General features: G+C 39.0%; 2 protein-coding genes across 2 annotated transcripts in view; one reads left to right on the forward strand and one right to left on the reverse strand.

The window, feature by feature from the left end:
• LOC306850608 (dihydropyrimidinase-related protein 5-like) overlaps positions 1–24,282 on the forward strand; it is a 618,334-nt gene that overhangs the window by 375,641 nt on the left and 218,411 nt on the right. The window lies entirely within an intron of this gene.
• Positions 191–24,249, reverse strand: LOC306850811 (mitotic deacetylase-associated SANT domain protein-like). Its single transcript, XM_079386708.1, has 13 exons — positions 24,180–24,249; positions 16,589–18,428; positions 14,530–14,838; positions 13,321–13,678; positions 12,565–12,631; positions 10,329–10,471; positions 10,054–10,157; positions 7,193–7,268; positions 6,653–6,741; positions 5,358–5,504; positions 5,145–5,267; positions 4,514–4,716; positions 191–1,807 (listed from the first exon to the last, which is right to left on the reverse strand). Exons 2-13 carry the CDS (start codon positions 18,074–18,076, stop codon positions 1,582–1,584), a joined length of 3,333 nt encoding a protein of 1,110 aa, XP_079242834.1. The 5' UTR covers positions 18,077–18,428; positions 24,180–24,249; the 3' UTR covers positions 191–1,581.

Here is a 24,282-nt window from a genome sequence, read left to right on the forward strand (position 1 = left end):
CACCAAAAGGAGATGTTAAGTAGAATGTTCAAGCTGATCATTTTCATGAAATGAAAGTACATAGTAACATTAGGGCAGCTGTCAAGCTTTAATAATTTTTTTAAAAAGCACCATAAATGTCCATACAACTCATGCACGGTATAGTCTTTTGATGTCATATGATAAATTTGTTAATTTTTTTTTTAAATAAGTCATTATTCGCTAAAACTACCACCATAGCTTGTATATCCCATGTGTGCATATCCATGTTTAAAGTTGGTACTCTGCAGCGTTATTTCAGCATAATTTATATACTATTGCATAATATATTATAATACTAAATATTGTATTTATGAATATTTTGAATTAGGTATTTTTATATTTTCAGTTTGAATTAAAGTGCAAGTACTTTTGTTACATGTTTCTGTAATTATTAGTTATACAATAAATATTTATGCAATATGCGCAATTTTTGTTTTTAAACCTAATATGTATTTTATTTTAGCTTTATATTAGTGCTGTCAAAATGATTAAGCACAATTAATCGCATCTAAAATATATACATGTTTGCGTGTATTTATATATACACACATACATACAGCACACGCACATATTATGTAAATATATTATGTAAACAAACTTTTATTTTACATGCGATTAATTGGGATTAATCGATTTGACAGCCCTACCTTATATCACTTAAAGAAAACCTTTTTGTTGTTGTTTTTGTTTTAAATAACAGTCGAGATTTCATTCTATTTCTTTGACAAACCTATTCATAAGACTTGGAATATAGCATAATAGTTCTTTGGCGTACTTTTATGATGTTTTTTAATTTGTCCTTTTTAAAGACTGAAAGCCCTTAGGCAACCTTTGAGAAAGAACAGCACGAACATTCTGCTAAACGTCTCATTTTGTGTTCTGGAGGAAAAAAAAAAAAAAAAAAAAAAAAAAAGTTAGTTTGAAATGGCATGAAGGTGAGAAAATGACAGAATTTTCCATTTCGGGTGAACTTCACCTTTGAGATACTCAAAACAGAAAGCCCAAAATTACAGCACTAGAGATCAAGACCAGGCGTACGAGCACAGTTGTGCAAGCGTTTGGCAGTCACGTGGAAGAGAAAGATACCGTCGTTTTCATTTCGAAAGAGGAAAAGACTAAACGCACACACACTCTTGCTTCTGTGTCCTTCTACATCCACAGCACTGAATCCATAATGGTTCGTTTCACGGGAGAACAGTGAGTGAGTTCTGTGCACAGACACTGGATAGATGTGCTGCGGTCAGATCAGTGTGTGTAGGATGAGTCCAAAAGTGCATATTATAGACACACGCGCACACACACATACACACACATTCACACTGAGATGGCATGGCTTACACTCCCAATAGCCCTATATCTGAACATTAAGCCCCTGAATGCTTCTACAGCATCGGTCTCCATCTTTGTCCGTCTCATGTACACGTAACACACATACGCACTCGCACAAACACTCTACGGGAGTGAGCCAGTCCCTGAAACTGTTCTTTTGGGATGGGTCTTGCTGGCTGGTAAAATAAAAATAAATAGGTTTTTTCTTGGCCATACGAAAGAGATTGTTAGCTAGTGCCAGTCTTCATCATCTGCATCCTCCTCTTCCTCTGAGGAGTCGTCGCTGCTGGCTCTCCTCGTTCTGCTCTGATCCCCCATTGCTCCGTTCTGCTGCGCGGCCAACAAGGCGGCTGCCGCCCGCTGCTCGGCCTCTCTCTGCCGGAGCGCAGCTGCCTTTTTCTCTGCCTCAGCGTGACTCTTCATGTGGGCACTGCGGCTCTTCACTTTATAGAAGATCCTGGAGAAAACACAGTATTCAGATCTTTAGGTCAGTGATTTGAACTCAGATTTCATGAACTACATTAACTGAACCACATCGGTCAGATTCAGAAGATAAACATTTAAAGTGGTTTTATCCATTGCAAAGACCCAACCAAAGAATGATTCATTCAAGTTTCAGACATGCAGATCATTGAGTCAGTTGAACTCGAGAACCAGATCAGCTGGATTCATGAACAAATCATTTAAACTGATTCATTGCAAAGATCCATCTCAGAATTATTTGCTGAAAGATGTATTCACAAATGAATGAATGAATGATGCATTTATATAGTGCTATATTCACAAATCAGACATGCAGATAGAATCAGTGAGTTGAACTTGAGAACCAAATCAGCTGGATTCATGAACAAATCATTTAAACTGATTCAACAATTCAATGCAAAGATCCAACTCAAAAGAAAGATTCATTCAAGAATCAGACATGCACATCATTGTTTCCATCCAAAGATTCAAATTTAACTGGAATATCGCATAAAACATTAGCGTATAAAGCACCGTTTGCATCCAACGAGTCAAAGAGAACAAAATAGTCACCAAAGTGTCACCAAGAAAAGTAGGAGAAGCCACTTAATATAATAATTTCCATGTATGATGAATTACTTGCGCCTCAGAGCAAGCAGTCGAAACACAATAAATGCTGTTATTGCTTCTGGAGGTGTATGCATGCTGTTTGGAAACGCAATCGTGTAAGACAATTATACAGAAATACTTTGATAACAGACTTTGCTCACAATTCAGAATGACCAAAACATATCAGATGCTGTGCAATGAGATCGGTCTGCTGGTTAGTCAAGTTATCCCATCCCATCAAGCAAAAGTCACATGAGTTTTTTTTAATGCACATGGTGGAATTTATTCGGTAAATGTGTTTACATCGTAGTTTGTGCGCTTTTTTCTTAGCGGATATAAAGTTTATCCTACTCAATTGTGCTCATGAGTTTATGCCCATTTTTAGAATTTATGCGCATCTTGGCATTTCCATCCAGCATTTTTTTTTTTACACAATATTCCAAAATGCACATATAAATAGGTGGATGGAAACATAGCTAGTAAGCTGAACCTAGGAACTGGATCAGTCAGATTTGTGGGGGAAAAAAAAAAAATAGAAAAAAAAATTCTGACTGGTTTTGTTAACGGGATCAAATAATTCATTGCAAAAATCTGATCATCATCAGAGTCAGTATGCTAAACCAGTTTGTGATTGCATTATACAGACAGGTTTTGGAAAACTGATTCATTGCAAAAATAAAAGGAATGATTTGTTCACAAATCAGACATGCAAATCACAGAGTTGCACCCAAGAACCGGATCAGCCGGAATCGCAAATGAATCACTCAAACTGGTTTTGTAAACTGAATCAAATGATTCATTGCAAAAATTGTTTTGTTCATAAAAATCAGGAAAGCAGATTATTTAATCAAAGAGTTAAACCTGAGAACCAAATCAGACGGATTTGTGAACTGGATCAACCAAATCAAACAGATTTGACTCAAAAGAATAATTTGTACATGAATCAAACATGCTACTTTTCTCTTAAGATTGCCAAGGATAGTCATGGACTGGTCAAAATTTTCAGTGAATGACCTACATTTGGTTCGTTTCTTATGGAAAGCTATAATATGACTTCAGGTAACTTGTAATACAGAGTACAAGTCATTTAAGCCACTTTAGTTTGTTTTTTTTGTGGTATAATACATTTGTCTTCGCTTAAGAAAAAGAAAGTCATTCAGGTTTGGAATGATACAAGTAATGTTTGGTGCTCTTACAAGTTACACAACTACAAATAAAACGCTTGTACATTAATTCTCCATAAACACTGGCTCCATGTTAATACAATGGTATCCTCATATACCATAGTACCATGTAAGTACTGTTGTATATGAATATGGTGATAATTCAGATACTGCCACTGTACTTCATAGTAACAAAGAGCATATGTGTGTATCCAAATCACACAGACGCTGATGTGTACAGATCAGAGAACGTGGCATTCAACATCTCCATGGACTTGTTGCTAAGAGACTGTTGATTTTAACAAGCCGACTGTTGCCATGGATAAAATCTCCGATCAAAATCAGATGTTGCCTTTTTACTGCTTACTACTAGACTGATCCCTGACGCATGTAACACCTCACAGCTGACAAGCTTTACTGATTCCTCGTAAGACCTCTGGTCTTTTTATGAGCAGCTATGTATCAGCTGCGTCAAACAACCACACCCCCAACACATGTCGTCTAGTCATATGCACAGTTAACCAGTGTTGAGGAAGTAGTCACACTACTGAAAAATGTGGTAATAAACACGAAAATGTAATGCATGGAACAACAGGAATTAGATACATAAATAAATAAAATAATGAATTAATGGTATAAAAATAAGGTACAATTAAAATAAATAAATATAAATTTACATACAGAAACAAATACAAGGTAAATAAATAAAATAAGGAACAATTTCAATAAAACAAAGTAACTTGACAAACAAATGGTGCATTTGAGTAAATGAATTAATAAGTAAACAAGCAAAACAAACATTAAATAAAAGTAAATCTAAAATAAATAAAAGGTAAGTTTACGTAAATAAAATAAGGTAAATTACAAACAAACAAAAACTATTATCATAGTGAATTGCATAAATTGAGTGTGTATCCCAATAAACTGACCTGCCACACTTCTTGCAGGGGAATTCACCCTCTTGGTTCGTTTGTCCCTTTCCTGTATTGCCAGTGCTTTTCCGGCCTGTGGTGTCAGCGCGGGGTTTAGATGTTGGTTGTTGTGGAGGTGGATGAGGAGGATGAATGACCCTCAACGTGGACTGATCTCTAGTGCCGTCATCCTGACTTCTTAAGACCAAGATGGCAGCAGTCTAACAGGAAACGGATGATTACTTCAAGCAACCACAGCTGATTGCATACAGATATTAGACACAGGGAACTTCCTCTGTGATGGCTGAGAGGTGGTGTAGTGAAGGATATCTGGTTCAAACTCATGTAAGAGGTCGCTATTGTGCCATGCAAGTTAATTGCAGGTATTGTCTCTAATATGTGGACAATATTAAGTGCACTATGCACTGGATAAATCATTTAAGCTTGTAATGAGGTATACCACTAGATGGCGCTATAAATACCCTAAATGTGCTGAACCACACATGACTAATGTCTATTGCAGACCTGTTTTCTTATTATTTCAAGTAGGTCAGAGCTGGGCATGAACATTGGAGAACTGCAGATGTAATTTTCTGTAGGCACCATGCGTTTTTGCAACCTCATGCAAATCAAATCTCCCGAAACTCACATTTTCAGTGGCCTGTAGCGATTGTGTCACCCTGCCTGGGCTGTTTTCTTGTTTCCTGTCACATGACCCTTCCCACTTCCTGCTCTCCTCGTCTTCTTTCCGTGATTCGAATTTCTGTGAACTCTGAAGAACAACAAACATTTTGATGCTTCTCTGGTTTGTAGGCCATTAAACCACCCAGGTACATGTAGACACAAAGCCACAGGAACTCACTTTATTGTCCACTTCCTCCTCTGTTGTGGGTTTAGTCTCTGGTGGCTCTGCTTCTCCATATACGAGTGTTCCGTTCCTGCCGATCTTCACCTGCTTCTTATACGTGTAGTAGAACTCCACACACTGAGCCACTGTCTTGGAGCTCACCTTCAAGTCAAACATCAACACAAACCATCATTACCAGAATTCACTAGAACTAGAACCCATGCAAAACTTGCTAGGCTGTCAGTGGTGGTTGCTAGGGTGATGCTATGCAGTTGCTAACGTGTTCTGAGTGATTTAGATTTATTTGAAAATGCTCTCACTGGTTGCTAAAGTGTTATATTTGTTTGCTAGGATTATATAATTATTTATTTTGTAAGAATTTTTGTAAGATGTGTTAATTTTAATTGTCATCTTTAAAATGATTTCTAATTTTACATTTTTATGATTTAATTATTCACTTTTATTAAACTCATGATTTCCCTGCAGTTCCTTCACATAACCCAGTTTGGGAAACCTTCAGATAATGTTAAATGCATTACAAGTTGTTAATAACAACAAATGGAATATATATTTTCTTTCTCTTTGTATTTTTATAGCAATATGGAACAAGATTACCATAATTAAAATCAATGAGATAAACAATTTAGATGAAAAGTAATCAGAAAGTACTCTAATTATATGACCTAAATGTGTAATGTAATGGATTAGGTTACTAACTACCATTTTTATCATGCAATTTGAAATCAGTAAGAGATTACAATTTGTAAGTAACCTACCCAGCATGTTAGGCTACTGCTAGCATATTTTAGTGCATAGCCATTTTCAATGTTACGGCCCTTTCACACGGAACGTGAAGATTTGGCACGATGACACTTAAATCGAAACAATAAATCCCTATGGGGCCATTCACATCTGACGCAAACATTGCAGCACTAAAAAGCGAGGATTTCTTTTTGTCCTGTGTCGATTTTTTGCCCAGTCGCTCCATGACGAAACGGGCCGTCCAATTAGATTTTAAGTTTTTAGAAGAACCTTTTTATTTTATAACATGCAAAAATTTCAGACTCCGTGTGCAAATGGCCTTTAGACTAATTCTAGGATTTTATTGCATTGCATTTACGAGGGTGTCGTAGTTTGTGGTTGAAGTGTTGCTATGATGTTCTAGGTGGTTACTTACCAGAAAGTCAAATGGGCCCAACTCTCTATAATATATGTCCCTGAATTTGACTTTCATTTTTTCAAGCCACATAATTAGATTTCTGTGGGGGATTGACACTCATTGTTAGGTTTTTGTTCAAACCTGTACGTACCAGTTTCTGGACCATGAAAAAGTCCTTCTTGTAGGCAGTAATGCCTCTGTTGAAGAAACGTCGCTCCTCTGGCGTCCAGCTGTTAGAGCCTGTGCGGGACAGACAAGCGGTGCACAGAATCAGATAGAGGCTGCTGTCTGTTTAGCCTATCCTCTTATAGAGCACCCCCACCCGCTAACACAAACACATCCGCACACAAAGGACAGAGAAGGGGCAAACTGCCAGCACACACATGTCCAGGCAAACAATGATGCTGCTGTCTTCTCCTAGGATTTAACAACATGCCACAGACACATTCCCCCTCCTCCTCTCCTCCTGTACTCTACCCAGCAACCCACTCGGTCACCCAGCAATCTCTCAGTCGAACCCCTCCCCTCAGCTGCTTTTGTTTATAACTGAGACACGGAGTATGGTTTGGAATGCCAGCGCAGGGGGTGACTGGGTACCGCATGCCGTACGGATCAACTCACATCACCTCGGCCATTAAAAAAGAAGGGTGAAAGAAAAAGGAAAGTGTGCTTGATGGTGAAGGGGACTTACCAGAGTAGTGGTAACCAGCCAGAGGGTGCGCTTTGGGAAAGATGGGGTTTTTTAACAACAGAAGGGTGAGGGCTCCCTGAAAAAATGAAAAAGAAAGTGAAATTAGCATGGTTGAGGAAACAAAACTGGCTGCGGTGTGTGATGCGTTTTGGCTGAAGAGACATAGTCACAAGTTAGAGAAAGACAGGTCAGGGCATGTTATGCCCTAGAGTGGATATGAAGAGATTAATGAGGGCAGGAGAGATACAATTTTGCAAGACCGTCGCTATATCCTTAACAACATGTGTAAAAGGCTTTTGCTGAAGGCGTTTAACCCAGCTGGATAATCCCTCTTGTTCTTTCTCCACCATACAGTCTCTCAGGGTACGATAAATCGAGGACACCATAGTCTTTTCTGGGTCATCGAGCTTGAACAAGAGTTTTTTTTCCTTATATATGGTCATTTTTCAACTTTCAACGTGCACTTTATATTGAAACCCCAAAAAGTATCTGGGCACTATATTGAAAAATATAGGCCATTAATGTCATTGCACTAAAAAGACAAAAAATTAAATATTAAATAAATTAACAACTGGGGGAAAAAAAATAGTGTGTATTAGTGTGTTAAAATATCGACATCAAGACTATGTTAGCTAGTGGTTAACACAAATTACTCATTTGCATGAAACACAAAGCAACATACAGCTTGCAATTACAAAACATAAGATGCAACAAGATAAAACTATTAAAAGCAACAACATGAAAACAATTGTCAGTGCATCTCTCATATCACTGACACTCAATAAACACCACAAACCTCACAGAGACTTCACAGAGAGTCGAGCTTTAACTTTCAGGTTCTGCAGAAGAGCTTCACATGTGATACGAACCACAAAGCAACAAATAGCTTTTTATTTTGCAGTGTAATTGGCTCAGAAGCACAATGCACATGATTTAGTCATCTTCAGTGTGTCGTTCTGGACATGAGCCTGTGATTGACAGGTGGTTGCTATGGCGGCGGAGTGACAGCTCAGCAGTAAGCGGCTGGCTGCTGTGTTGTTGCTGAGTGAACGATGAAAAGAATCATATCAACACACACACACCATTTGTGTTTTCATAAAACAGGGGTCTTCAATTAGCAGGCTGCACTGGTTTCACCTGGACTGCAATCAGTTATTATAAATAAACTAGGGCTGCCAACTGATGAAAAATCAGATTCAATTATATGATATGCTGTTAGAAAAATCACAATTATCAAGTGAATCAAAGTAAATAGTATTTATCAATATTATATTTAATTTAAGGAAAAAGTGGCATTTTTCATGAAGAGATGCATTTTATAATATACAGTACTTACACGAGAGTCATAATTACTAGTTATGGTCGCTAAGATATATATACAGTTGGATATTATTGCTTTGGAATGATTTGATTTGGGGGAAAATAAACTACACATTAATTTAAAAGGAACTTAATTAAATATATGCCATTGTACTGTATATCACAGCAGTCTCAGTGAGAATTTAGTTTAGCATTATTAATTCTAAATAAATTAATACATAAAAGTATTCCAGCATTTGTTCATTTAGGGTAGTATAATAATAATTCATTACATTTATATAGCGCTTTTCTGCTTTTCTAAGCACTCAAAGCGCTCTACATTGTGAGGGGTGGTGTCTCCTCGTCCACCACCAGTATGTGTGTATATTATCATTACATAATGTACTATGGATAAACATGAATGAACAATTGTATATTCATAAATTAGTATTCACTTAGATTAACAAATGCTGCAAGAATCGTTATTCATTGTTAATTCTCTGATTTCTAATTCAGTAGCTAATGAACTGAACCTGTGAATTACCAATATTTACAATTAATCTTTCCTTTTTTTCCTGAAAATTTCATATTTTCATCAAAATACAAAAACTGAAGCTTAAAAAGGTCTTTACAGCGACCCATCAAAATAAAAGTTTGGTCTAACTTGAAGAAACTGTGACAGAACTACTACTAATAAAATTATTATTAAAACATTATTTTTAAGGAATATTTACCAGAAAAATAAAATACACAACATAGGACACAACATAGTTATGAAAAAACTGGGGGGAAAAAAGTTTTTTTTTTTAATAAAAATCAATTATTTAGAGATGCTTTTGACTATTAATACTTAATGAAACAATTAAAATGAAAACCAGAAAATTAATGAAAAACTGAATTTGGTTAAAATAAAACTTAAAAAAAAAAAAAAATAGTATTTCATAGAGCCTTAAAAATGATAAACTTGTAAAAAATTAAAATTGGTGTTAAATTGTGCAAGTTTCATGATTCCAATTAATTAGACATGCATTAATTAAACCATTAAAACAGTCTAGAAAAATGAAAATGGAAAAAAAGCAATCCAGAAAATTTAAAATGGATAAAACAGAATTTGGAAAAAAATAAAACTGAATTTGGGGAAAAAATAAAACGAATTTCATAGGGCCCTAAGCTTTTCATATGCATGCTGGCATGTGAAATGCTGTTGAAAGAAAAACTGCAGACCATGTCATTTACATACACACTTTCCAAGTGCGTGTAATGCGTTTGCACACATCAGTCACATCAACAGTGTTTTTTCAGGCTCTGCAATACATAATTTCATTTTTAGTCAGTAAGATGATCCTTATACTGATATTTCCTGTCACAGATGTCACCAGAAATCCTTAGATGACTCCAAAACAAACTGCTCATTCAGATATAGTCTACTCATATGACAAACCCTCCATCTATTGCTCTCAGAGATCAACAGTTTAAGAAAAGGAGCAGTCGGGCATAAACAGGTTTAATTGGTACACAATACAGCAGGAGGTGCACTTAAAATATGTCAGTGTGACACTCACCATGACGTCACCCTTGCATTCATATAGGCAGTGCATGGCCAGTTCCTGATTGGTCCCTCCTCCACACAATGCACTCGAGCACGCCAGGTGCATGAGGGCATCCACTGCAGGGACACACAGAAGGTCCAGGAAAGACACAGATTTAAACATATGGTCATGCAGATTTCATTTAAATAAGGCAAAATTGCAGAACATATTCCTGTAACTTCCTTTCATTCAATTTAATGAATTTAAAAAAAGAGAGAAGCTAATGTGGTATTGTGCAAGTTGTAAACCTCTTTGCTGCTGCTCAGTGTTGGCCTCCAGGTCAGGCAGTGGTGCCCACACCAGGTCAGCCTTGTGTAGGTCGTGCTGCGCTCCCGAGCGCTCTCTCAGCTCTGGGACCTCCGCCTGATACCGAAATCCAATGTTTATCCGACTGCAAGAAAGAGTGAACATAAACAGGCTGCTGTAGCAATCCAAATTAAATTAATACAATTTTTAAAATAGTGTAGTCCAAAAGCATCAGACCACTAGCGAAAATGTTTATATTCTGCATTTTTAGAATTTTAAATACTTGTATGTTGATCCTTTTTTTTTTTTTTAAATGAAATAAATTTAGCCAATACTAAATTTAATAATTTAGCTAATACTAAATTTAATAATAATAATAATAATAATAATAATAATAATAATAATAATATAGCTAATACTATATTATTATCTTAAAGGGATAGTTCACCCAAAACTGACAATTCTGTCATTAAAGGAATAGTTCACCTCAAAATTATTGTTGGTCCCCATTGCCATCCGTAGTATGGAAAGAAATACTATGGACGTCAATGGGGACCATCAACTGTTTGATTACCAGCATTCTTTAAAATATCTTTTGTGTTCAACATGACAAAAAAAAAAAAAAAGCAAAAAAAAATAAAATAAAAATAACTTCATTCAACAATTTATTCTCTTCCATGTCAGTTTTTGAAGTTATTTTTCTTTTCTTTGTGCACAAAAAGTATTCTCGTAGCTTCGTGAACAACTGATGTCAAATGGGCTATTTTAATGATGTCCTCATACCTTCTGGGCCTTGAACGTAATTGAACCATTGCTGTCTATGGAGGGTCAGAAAGCTCTTGGATTTCCTCAAAAAAAACATCTTAATTTGTGTCCCGAAGATGAACAAAGGTCTTACGGGTTAGGAACGACATGAGGGTGAGAAATTAATGACTGAATTTTCGTATTTAGGTAAACTATCCCTTCAACAATTTCAGAAAAAGACTAACAGGAAGTTTGTGCAAAACTTAATGAGCATTATTTGCGAAACATCTCCAAAAAGCCTTTGTGGACAGGGGTCACAAGAACTACTGGCTAAAGGGGAATATTTGTGGTTCAAAGTGTATTGGAAGCTAAACATAAGGTACAACTTAGTGCTGCTACTGAAACATGCCGATGTAATGAGAAATTCCTGAGAAACAATCGCATTCCACTTCAGGCCAGTCCACAGGTATTTTGTGATGTTTCTAAAGGTGTCTGATTCACTAATCAGAACCATTTAAAGACTAGTAAAATCGTTTCAGACTGCCGTTTCAATTAATTTATTGCTCATCTCACTGTCAGCTCCTTTTTTTGAGAACGCCAGCATTCACAAGAGTAGATTTTGACCATGGGTATTTGCATAAAATTAACACCCCATGTTTCTCAAAGCCAAATGTTCCAGTATCTGACTGCCAAGGTCTGGGGATAAGGCAAGACAGATTGTGTTTTATTATTTTGTTCCAGGATGTGCTTTTGTGGTGCACTGGCCAAATCCAAAATGATGGAATCTGTAGCCATTCATTGTGTATGTAAGAGCAAAAGAATTTCTACCAAACACTGTTCTGACCATTAGATAAACCAGCTGGTACCAGTCAGAGAAGATATCCCATAGTTCCCTCTGTTCAGCCACCATCCCCCACCTACTCTGTTCTTGAAAACATAGCTCTGAAATACCCCATGTATGATCCAAGAAACCCACTGAGATGTCATTTCCCTTAAACACACTACCAGATCCACTTGTGCATGACATAACAGCTCCCCAACCAGCTCCACTGTTAACATACAAGCTAAAACCTTGAATTTTGCATCTACAGTTTACAACTTACAAGCAAGTAATAGCAACATAACAGCACTGTAAAGCCTGTTTACACCACATGCATTAGCAGTGTGTGCTGCAGCATCTTCAACAGCAGGCTCACATTGTGCTTTCACACTGTCAACGTTTATGCTGTGTAAAGCTGCAGCTCTGTACAGAAAATAATGTGACTGCTGGGCTGCTCCGTTGAGTATTGTCTAATAAATGTGAGAAAAACAATCAGCTATTCTGACTGACTGACTTTCAGACAGCTGAATGAAATCTAGTAAGTAAGTAGCAAAATAAAAAGGCAAGGTTAACCAAGTAAAGAAAGTTATCATTTGGCCAGAAGCGTAAGATAATTAAAGAAACTTGTGAAGCGTAATATGTGGGGGTGTTATTTGAATAGCGTATGTACTTACGGCTCAATGCTGACAGGTGTAGCCTCACTCATAGCAGAGAGAACTGGTGGGGTTATATCACTGCTGTCTGGACATATACAAACAAAAAGACTGTACTTAGACGCAAAGTAAACAGTGTTTCTTATTATATGCCCTCCTATTCATGATATCCACATCAATTATGTCTAATTACATATATCCAGGCTTGTTAGGACATATATCTTAGGCATACTAAGTCTGTTCCAAACCCTAATGAGGTACTTACTGCACTTTAAACCGTTACAAACAGTAGGCAGCTCATTCTACTTAATTTTCCTCAATATTTTGGGTAGCAAATTCTAAGGCAGCATAGCATGTCTCCTTTGCTAAACAGGTAACCCAAGCTTGCATTAGGAGGAGCTTAGGAGACTAAATGAACATAAAACGGTGGACAGATTTTCATAGACTTTGTCCTTAAAAACTCAATCCAGTATTGAGTTATTAGAATATAAAGTTGTTAGTTTAGCAACTTATGCTAACATCAAACTTCATTGGAATCAACTGTTCATCATGTTAGATGTGGAGCGCTACTTGTGTGATGCACATGGAGTTCCTTATACCTTAGAAGGTAGCTGGCTAGGCAGCCTACTAGGTTTTGGAACAGTACTTAAGTTGATGTTTTCGATTGTCATTTAAGTAATTCAATTTTAAACAATGAATCTAAACCAGAATTCTATTTAAGGCTGTATTTAACTCATTTGATTAACGCACTTTGTAGAGACAGTAAAATGAACTCACTGGATCGCAGGAGGCTACGGGTGGCAGATTTGGGAGTGGCGGGTGGGGGCAGTCCTTGATTATTCGCTGCTGCTGCAGCGGCGGCGGCCGACAGGAAGGTGGAAAAGTAAAGACCCGAACCCTCTCGAACTGGGCTGAGGATGGGTGGGGGTGTGTAAGGTGGCATGTTGAGGGGGTTGTCGACCAATCGGACAGGTGAACGTAAGTGGCTCTGGTAAGGTGTGATAGTGGAGTAGGCTGGTGGGGCAATAAAAGTTCCAAGTTTGGGTGGGGGTATAAAAAGCGGTTCTGGACGAGGACGTCGTTTGGCTTTGGCCGATTTGCCGTCAGCTTCACTTCCGCTCTCTGCTCCACCGTTCTGTTAAAAACAAACAAAAAAAATAGATGTTGGCAAGCCAGGTAGTGCAGAAACCAGTCTAAAAGACATACACCATATGCAATCTGGATGATCTTGGCGAGTCTTGTCAGATCTCATAAATGTGGTAGTGAAATGGGGTGGGGGAAGGTTGGATTAGGGTGCAGAGAATGGATGGGGGGTTGGCAGAAATCTGCGGATTATTGGGGAATTTTAATCTAGGTTTTAAGAGAGGGGAATGAAATAGATAAGTAGGTAGATAGTAATATACTTATATATATATATATATATATATATATATATATATATATATCTCTATATACACAGTAATATATTTCTGTCAAAGTTTCTTCACGTTAAACCAAACTTTTATTTTGACGGGTTGCCGTGAAGAACTTGCAGCTGCTGTATGTATGTGATATGACGGTAGTCAATTTAAATGGTAAAATGCTAATGAAGTGACTCTCAGAGCAGCTGGAGATTATATTCGTGTGTTCATAGCATCATATAGTGAGACGGCAGAGGCTGAAAACACTGCGAGTGTCATCCGTGCTTTAGCATGTGTGTAGAAAACAAAACAGTGCGTCTGCACTATCCACCATTAATTAATTGCGGAAATCATGGCACCGTGTGAGTGATGTCAAATGCTTCCACAGATTTGTAGTATTAATATAGCATTTCACCTGAGCATTGCTAATCATGCATATTGCTTTGTTCTTGTCAACAGTATCTCCGCCATAAGCACTGAATGAATGACAGACTTTCCGTTGTAACATCGCGCAAGGTAAATAAATAACATGACATCTCATGACCCCTTTAATGTTTTGATAAGATTGTCCAGTTTGTGAACTCACCTGGCCCGTGCTCTCAGACAGAGAGTTCCTCAGTGATCGTCGTCGAGCGACAATCACAGAAGTCTTGTAATCGGAGCAGCTCATGTCATGGGTGCTCAAAGGCCGTGAAGGCCAACTAGCTGAGAGGGAGGCTTGCTCGTGATCCGGGGACAAGGAATCAGTCTGCTTCACTGGCACAGAGACTGGAATGACCAATGGCATGAGGCTGTCATCTCTGGGCCGCTTGGCACTCACCTGATCCACCTCAGCTGCCCCTCGACCTGGACCTGTTGGGGCTACAGGGGGGCTCCAGGGCCTGTGTGGCTCTTGCTGACAACACACGATTAACACAGTCAAATTAATAGCTCAACAAAAGTCTCAAAAATCTCAGCAGAGTGTGAGACATAATCGATATGCATGAAAGAAATGAGAGAGTGATTGAGAGCTGATAAGATATATTAGCACAGGAAATGAGGTTAGCTCAAGACTATTTTCAAAAACATCTTAATGAATCAACTGTGACCTCATTTCTGCTCCAGGAAGAAACATCTTTCCCTGCAGACCAGCAGCAGACTGCATGAGGATGTATAGATATTTGTCACAAGTGAATAACAATGGCATGCCAGCACAGGACAATACCTCCATATAACCAGACTCTCCTGTGGGTATGTTAATGATTAGAGAACGGGTTCCTCCCATGTTAGGTTTACTGAACTGCATTCATACTTCTCCAGGAACTTAAAAAAAAAAAAAAAACTATACAAAAGTGGCACTCTTAGCAATTTCACAATGCCTGCAAATTTTTGAGTCAGAATAAAAAGCATTCTGGGAGGAGCACCGAACCCATGTTTCCCTTATTGTGAGAGCAATTCCTGTTTCTCCTCATTGCTAACTCTAAGCAAAGCATGATGAGAGCAAAGAAAATAAAACTGCTGAAACTTCATTGACATGTTGTGGAAATATGCAATGCAATATGTATCACTACTACCATGTGTCTAACTGGAAGTTGCATGAAAATCTAGAAATCCCTGAGGATGTGGCCTGTCTTATCTGAACTCCAGCCTTGCTGGCACCGCGAAGATATTCAGCTTAGTACATGAAGCCCTTGCAGCTCACTCACCCTTGAGCAAGAGCTGTTTCTCAGCCTACATTTAGAGCAGGGGAGGTTTGTTTGGAGGCATAAAGTGACACCTGAGACAAAAAAAAAAAAACCTCACTGACTTGTGTGCCTACTCCTTTCGAGGAGCTGGAATCATCTGACCTGAGATTTGCTTTTTACTGGACTGTTCTTTCTGTTCTGTACGTTATCCGGCCCACAGATCAACCGTATATGTACACACGCCCACCCTTTCTTTGTTATCATCCGTTGGACGTCTTAAGGGAGTGCTGCTGTCCTTTTCAAAGGAAGTTTATGTAACAAGGGAAAGCGGAGTGAACTAAATGGAGCGGCCCAGAAACACTTAGATCCCCTCGTTAAATTTGACTGCTAATTGCGCTAATTCTCTATGCGCAGTAAAAGAACGAACAAACCAAGCAATTAACACTAGTCCATATAAGCAGCATCTACTGCAAGAGGATGAAATCTCTTAATCTCCCATTCTAAAAAAAGAAGTGACTCGGTGACACTGCAAAATCCAAATTAGTTATGCACAGAGCTGTGCTTTTGGGCTTCGACAAAAGAAAATGCAGCTTTTTATGTACGTCAATGTTTAGGCATCCTCAAGAGGGTGGGGTGCACATGCTGGTATTTGCAAGAGGAGTCCGTCAGGAGAAAGTGGTGTGCAAAAGCCTTTTTTTTTTTGCTTGAGAGACCACGTGATTTAATGGCAACAGTCAGTGCCTGTACTACCTTTACACTCCCCTATCAACTGAGAAACCTGCAGAACCTGTATGCATTTGAAACAAGTAGTGCATCTTCACTGCACAGTTTTAAGAAGATAATGACGTCAACTTCCTTTGGCTAAGGGTAATTTGTCATCCTTAAATCACAGACTAACTTTTCATCATAATGAATTTGCCAAACCACAATGCATTTTAATTTCTCCAACATGTCTGACTGGAAAACTGTCAGTTGTCTTACCTTGACACTATGTGAGGGAAGAGATTCCCTTTCCGAAGCCTTCTGAGCCAAGGTTTGCAGGTTGACCTCTTGCGACACCCTCCTCCTACGTCGTGTGCTCTGGATTACACCTGTTGGAGCGGCCCGAATGTCTTGCACCACACTGGTCTCAGAAGCACCGTTCTGAGAGCCTTGGGTGTGGAGATCAGTCGGCATGACAAATGGGTTATCCGAGGCAGGGCCTCCACCCTCTTTTGAAAGCCGACGTGATCTCCGGGGCCCAGGCTGTTGGGTCTCGATGGATTGCTGGGGGACAGTTGAGGGAGGCTGAGGAACGGAGTCTTGAGTCTGTGTTGACGGGGGATCAGTTGTCTCTTGGGACTGTCCTGGCAATGAGGGCTGATGCTGATCAAGTGAAGAAGCATGTGGCTGCTGGCAATCAGAGTAATTTTCCAATACGTGCTGGTTCTGAAGAGGCTGCTCAGATTTTTGCTGCTGCATCAAGTCTTGTTGCGGTTGAATCGGTTGCATATGTTGTTGTGGCTGTTGCTGAGTATGTTTTAACTGCTGTGCTTGTTGCTGCAACTGTGATTGTGATATCTGTTGTGGCTGTTTTTGACACTGAAGTACCTTCTGCTGCTGCTGCACCTGCACCTGCTGTCGTATATGCTGTTCCAGCTGTTGCCGCTGTTGGAACATTATTTGCCGTTGCAGATTTTGATGTTGCTCCTGTTGCTGTAGTTGCTGCTGTAGTTGAGAATTTGTCTGTGTACTGTAATTCAGATTCGGCAAGGTCCGATTTCCCTGAACTACCTGATAGTATCCCGCTACCAAGTTCTGCTTGGGCTGTCCGAAAGCTAACTGAAAGGGTTGCAGCACAGAATTCCCAGGGATGGACTGTCCGTGCTGCTGCGGATTTAACATTCCAGGCTTTTGTGTTTGCTGAAAGGCCTGCTGCTGTTCCCAGTCCATGCCTCGGCCAGATTTGGTCGAATCCCTAAAGGTCTCTCCACTTATGTTAGCCACTTGTTTTTCAGTTGCCCTAATAGTTGATGACTCAGGGTGCTGCTGTTGTTGCTGTACTGACATGCCCTCATGCATCTGCTTTGCAAAAGCAGCCTGAGGCCCCAGGTAAGGGCCAAAGTTCTGAGACCAAGCGGTCACACCCTGAGACCAATTGTTTGGTCGCTGTTGGGGCTGCAAAGGTAGGTCTTGGTGTGACCATTTCATGGGCATCATCTGTTGGTAGTGCCCACGGCTTTGATCACTCTTCTCTGGGCTGAAAATGACAGAATTGAGGTACGTATGTGGTGCTTCTGCATTCAGGCTTTCCACACCTCCACTGTCATTATGGCCTGGCCCTGATGGAGGGACCCCAATGCCATAATAGTGCTCAGTATGCTGAGAGGCCTCTTTCATCGCCACACCCTGATCGTTAAAGAAAGTGATGCGCTTGCCCGTTCTCTTTGCGTTTGGTTTCGGTTGAGGTTGCAAACTCATGACTTTCATGAATATAGATTCTGGGGAGAGAGTTCAATTTCCCAAGAGTTCAATTTCCCAAACCACACAAAGTTGTCTCTGGTTTAATGAAGAGTCTTAGAGTATCGCCTTTGACAAAGAACCCTTGATTGGTTTAATGACAGTTAATGGTCATCCAAACCTACTCAGCATGGAAGGAATGCAAGTAAGCTTTAAAAGAAAAAACTGCAGCATCTCCTGTTCAGAAATAATAGTTTCAGTACGATGTAGGTCAAACATGTCCATTTGCTTTTTTCTTCACTCCCAGCTTTTCCGCTTCTGGGATGTCAAGCTGGGTTGAGAAGTCTTTAGGTTAACTTGTTGCTCATTCATTGGAGACAACCTATGAAGAAAGTGGTGACAAATATCATGGTTAGCCTTCAGAGTCAGTACTTTGGGATTAGTGGGGGTTCATTGAAATAGCTGTTTCAGCAATTTCATGAATAGAACCCTAGAGAAAAGAATTTGAAAGGGAAAGGTGGATTGTTAAGGGTTGGGGGAGCTGTGACATTAGCAGTTTAGTGCACATAAAACAATGTTGAACAAACTGCAGGTAATTTGACTAATAAAGACTAATCTTAGCAACCAACAAACAAGATGACATATGTGAGAATGCTAAGTGTGAGTAGGACGAAAATGTGCACGCTACCACAAATAATTGTTTCTAGACTGTTAGCAGAGAGGGCAACAGTGAAAGTGAGTAAGATGAGGAGAGATGTACAGTTGCACACAAAATCCCACAGAGAGTGTGAAAATGTACTAGCCTAGTTTCACAATGAGATTGTTTGAAGGTAATTCCCCCCATAGTTCACATTAGCATCCAAATATTAACATAAAAATCAATAAAAGTCTATCATTAACCTGCAATACCCACCGCTCATAAATTATGGAGAGCTTGCGTTTTGTAATGTGCATGTGAAAATATAGCAATGAAATTAATAATCTCACATATCTCAGAGCATATCTCAAAACGTTTAACTCATGAGAGCACATTTATTAAAAGAAATATAAATCTTCTTGCTACACAAATAAGGTCAAAGCACTCTACCTGATAATTTAACATTTATTTTGTGATCTATATTCAGTAAGAATGGTTTATTGTCCTTTAATTATTTAATGCACATTAATGTTTCTGCTTTTACTAACACTGATTACCTGTGCAAAAATCACTTTAGTGCCCATCTCACGTGGCTTTTTGCTTCATCACACCGACTAATACCAATGTTCTCTATGCTTAGTATAAAATAGCACTGAAATCTAAACTTTGTGCACCTGAATCCTTCCAATGAATGCGTTTCTTATTACTAATAGCATATATATTGCCAGCTAAATTACATTATAAATACATAACACCCGCTTTTACATGAGGTATTCTTTATTAAAACAACTAAAAGAAGGAATCAAAGGATATTCGAAAAAGGAAATACTTTTAAGCATGAATAAATGCAAATGAACATTAACCAGCTTCAAGTTAACATTGTTACTATTAAAAAAAACTAAATAACTGAGCATTCTACAGAGTAAAGTTTCAAAATTAACATTCATTCAATTACGTTACATTTGGCCAAAATGTATCAAATATCGTGAAATTCAACATACAGTAAAGTGTATAAATACTGCGTAACTCAAAGCAGCTGCAGTATATTCAGGGTTGTCGAAACGCAATGAGAAACACCCCTAACTGCGCGGGGATGTAAACAACAATTGCATCAACCAAACCAGCGTCCACTTAAAGCGTGAGGACCATACTGCAGGTCAACACATTTCAGTGCATTACATCTTTTTATTCGAGTAATCCAGCGCATGGCGTTCTGCTGGAAACTGCGCGCAGTGAACGCACATAAATGTCATTATTACATTGGCAAAACAAGCGATGCACGGTTACACAAGCCACGGTTTTGACAAGAGAACGCGTTTAATAAGCTTGTAACGTCAAGTACTGTTACCTAATCGTACCTAGTTCTTAATTTAAACCGCAAACGAATGCAGAAGAGACAAGTGCTGAGGCATGAGTGAGAATTCCCCTCGTGGCTCAAGACCTAGTCAGCTGCCTCACTAGACAGCATTTAGTAAACACAGAACTGGGTCTCTAGTTTATCTAGTTTTAAAGAGTTCATCTACTTTTAAAGGAATAGTTCACCCATGAATTAAAATGCGGTCATAATTTACTCACTCCCTCGTTGTTTCAAACCTGTATGACTGTAATTGTTCCGTGGAAGAGGAGATGTTGTGCAGAATAACAGCCATTCGCTTTCATTTAGTGGAAAAAGACGCACAAAAAGTGAATAGAGACTGAAACTGACTAACATCTCGTACGGGTTTGGAACAACATGCGTGTGAATAAATGACAGAGATCTTATTTTGTGCTACCATCCCTTAAACTTCAACGCGCTGTTTTATTCACGCGACGCGTTGCGTTCGGACGGTCGAAAAGCGCATTCAAGCCCCTCAAAAAGCTGTCTGGGTAAACAGCTCAATATATTTTGAGACACAGACAGAGTGTTTGCATACTGGGTGCCCTCTCTGGACCCCCCTTCCTAGTGAAGCCAGCTCAGCGCTATTTACCAGAAGTCCTTTGTTGCAGAAAAGGGATTATCCAGTCACTAATTCCGTGTCACACCGCAACAAAGTGAGACAACAATACACCCTATGAAGCATGCTTGAGCGGCAAAATAATACAAGTGGTAAATGACAAGCCCCCTCCTGTCTCTTCCTAGTTGTCAGCTCTGGTGAATGTATTTTGTGCGCAAGTTGGTTCATGCTTTCAGTATTACAAGCGAGTAAGAGCCACACGTAGCGCGCGCTCGAATTCGACTAATAGTCTGCTTTCACTTAATAATGATATACACAGCATGATTTCGGTTTGCTAAACAATCCTAAACATTTAATATTAGGCGTTTAAAAAGCATCCTTACCGTGCTTGCTGTTTTCCACGTTTGTTTTCAGGTCGCCCTAAGAACAACTGCAAGGTCCAATGCAACAGTAGAGAAATGACTGCATGCTTATCCACGATTGAGTCATGCAATGCTGACCTCACTCCAGTAATATTCAAGTCAAGAGGTAGATCCTTGTGCAAACGAAATCACCGAGAAATGGAAATGGAGGGCTTCTTTGACAAAATGGCGTGGGGTTTTTCATAACAATTGCACGCGATTTCGTTATTATTGCACGCGCATGCGAATCAAAGCGCCCAGAACAGTGTAGTTCACTCGTACATGAAGTATTGAACACATTCTCTTTCAGCTGAAGTCTTGTGATCCCTTATGGTCCCGTTGGCCACACCCACTTCCACTACCATATAAGGCCTTTCCTCTTCCATGCGGGGCGCTGTGAATTACCGCAAATGCACAGGCCATGCGGGAAATTCCGTCACTGGGAAACATTCTTAAAGCTTGGCTTGTACCAAACATACCTGAATCCAGTGAATGAATTACAATAGGTGTGGTCAGTGAGGAAAAAGACGAGGCATGTGGTTCAAACTAGTAGAAAACCAGCAATTCAGAGATAGCCTTTATGAGGTTAATCATAACAAAAAAGACCAAACTGTGTGGTTGTGTGGATTGGGGACCAGGGAGTGGTGTAACACTAACAGCTGAACCAATACGAAATGAGCTACAGAGGTGAAATCACTATGATCAACACCCGCCTGATATGACAGTACTGATATACTGCAAAAATACACAGGATATAGGACAAGTATGTCTGCATTTTAATTTGTGATCATTATCGTCTGAATCAGCGGTTGAATTTGACAACATCTACATAAGCTTTTCATCTACATGTTTAAGAAATATCACGTCTGAGCAGGTGGGAGGGGTTGTAACACTATCCGGTGCACTTCTACTGGATGTACTGTACAGGCCTACATTTCCCACAATTGTGAGAGTGACAACACAAACTTGCAAGCACAATATTTTAGTTTTTTAGATGGACTGGTATGATGATGCTTTTTCATTTTTTTAATAATGTAACATATTTTGGCATTAAATTACAGAAAACTAGTTAACGCTACTGCGTGAGTGTTTCTACTACAATGGCTGAGAGTGTATGTATGTATATATATAAATTTCGCCATACATTGCTATGGTGCAAAGAGCGTTCCCTTTATAATTACTAAACAGCTGTCACTCATCTTAGTTCATAGCAATTTTACAAAGTTACATTATAATCAATGAAGGTCTCTACGCTGCACTTAAACACCTTTGATTGGCTGCTGCGCTCAAGAAATCAACAGACATGTCTGTGATTGGCTATATTGCTCAACACTGCACAAACATGTTGAAATAGAAAATGATCCCCAGAGCACAAACCATAACGCACTGGATAGTTTGCTAAATCTGCAATGAAATGCCATTATTACAGCTTTAACTGAGGGTGCTTACCCCCGTAGAACCGGGCATGTTCTCTGATCATCATGATCAATCGCTTGATATTTTTTCTTCTTTTGTAAAGAAATCCTATCATGGATTTTTCTTTTGCTATTGAAACAAATGTGAATGAAAAAATTATTTGTTCTAGTTTCTGTTCACCACTATAGCAACTTCTAAAAACCCCGGAAATGTGTAAAGGCTTCACTGTTTTCAGTTTTATCAGCGGTTTTGAAATTGTATTTCAAATTAAAACATTTAAAAATGAACAGAAATTGAAGTGGTTATGGTGTACAGCTTGATTACCTCAAAAAAAATCATGCACAACATTTAAAATGTCCAGGTTTTAAGACTGTTACGCTCACTAGTGGGGTGGGTTGTAACATCACTCTTTGTACTTGACACTAATTTACACAGTTTAGAGATAAATTGTGCATTTCTAAACTACTTTAACATGTAGCAGGCAAATAAGAGAATATTATTTCACAATCTTCAAGCAAAGAGACTTTGCTGAAAGAAAAAGTGTGTTACAACCGTTAACCCTCCCCACTCCCATTCATTCTAAATCTTAAAGACATCTAATAGACGTCTATTGGACATCTAAAAGGAAATGTCGTATAGACGTATTGCAGATGAGCAAACACCCTAAAAAAATACGTCCTCCAGAATTAAATGCAGACATCAAATAGACGTCTCCGAGATGTACATGTGCTATCAGGACCCCTACTGAATGTAACGTTACACTAGAAACTCACTGATTGTACGATTGTTATCAATATTACAAGGGAACATTGTGAACATGATTATGATAGAGTGCACAGTGTCAAGGTAACTGCTGTAAGACAGACTCCCTTTTTAACAGTATTTGAGAAACTTCTGAACTCTGTGTAACACTAATCACACCTAGAACGCATTTGTGCAGAGGTTCAGCAGCACAGACATGATCGAGCATGTGCTGCCGTGAGTAAGGAGACACTCATAGGCCTCATCGTGTCAGTGTTCCTGTAGCCTACTCTCTCTGCTGTGCCTTAAAATAAAGTGCAAAGCCACCAGACATTCACTGGGTATGGCATGTGCTGAGTGTACCAGCCTCAATACACAATCTGATACCTCGAATGCTATTCGGGTGTGTAAAATATAATAATCAGACATTACTGGAAGCAGATGCATATTGCAGGCAGCCTTCTTGCATTCTTAATCATAAAATGCAGATGGGCGCGTGAATGCATGCCTATTTAATAGTTACAATGCACGCATGATGATTCCCAGCCAGAAATCAAACTGGAAGTACATAACCAATTTTACACCCTGCACTCGTTGTGATGGCTCAGAGGGGAGGCTGGCACAAGTTCATATGACACACAGTTGTTGCAACACCACCAAATGTTGAACAACAGCAATCTAATCAATCATAATGCAGATACAGAACTAACACGGTCACTTGCATTTGATAACGAGAGAAGAAATCGTTAGACATTTGCAACACAAGTGTTCCTCTGATAAGCACTTTCTGTTGCTCACGTGTGTGGTTGCAGCAAAAATGCGTTTACATGAAACAGCGCTCGCAACACAAAAGCGCATCTAATTGCTTCTGTCAAAAGTACGGAGCCACCCAAACGAACAAGGTCTTCTTTCGACGTCCTGCAGAAACTCATCATAAATCTATGATTTACGAGTGGAAACACATTCAAACTGGATCTAGTTGGAGTTATTGAGCATTACATTACCTTTAAAACATCTGCGACGTAGCTCCAGCGATCCGGATCTTTTTCGCGTTGCTTTCAAGAAAAAAAGGGGAAAAAAACTTTAAGCCTTTGCCTTAGCGTCACT

Source organism: Barbus barbus (genome assembly GCF_936440315.1).
Source record: "Barbus barbus genome assembly, chromosome: 30".
Classification (NCBI taxonomy): Eukaryota; Metazoa; Chordata; class Actinopteri; order Cypriniformes; family Cyprinidae; genus Barbus; species Barbus barbus.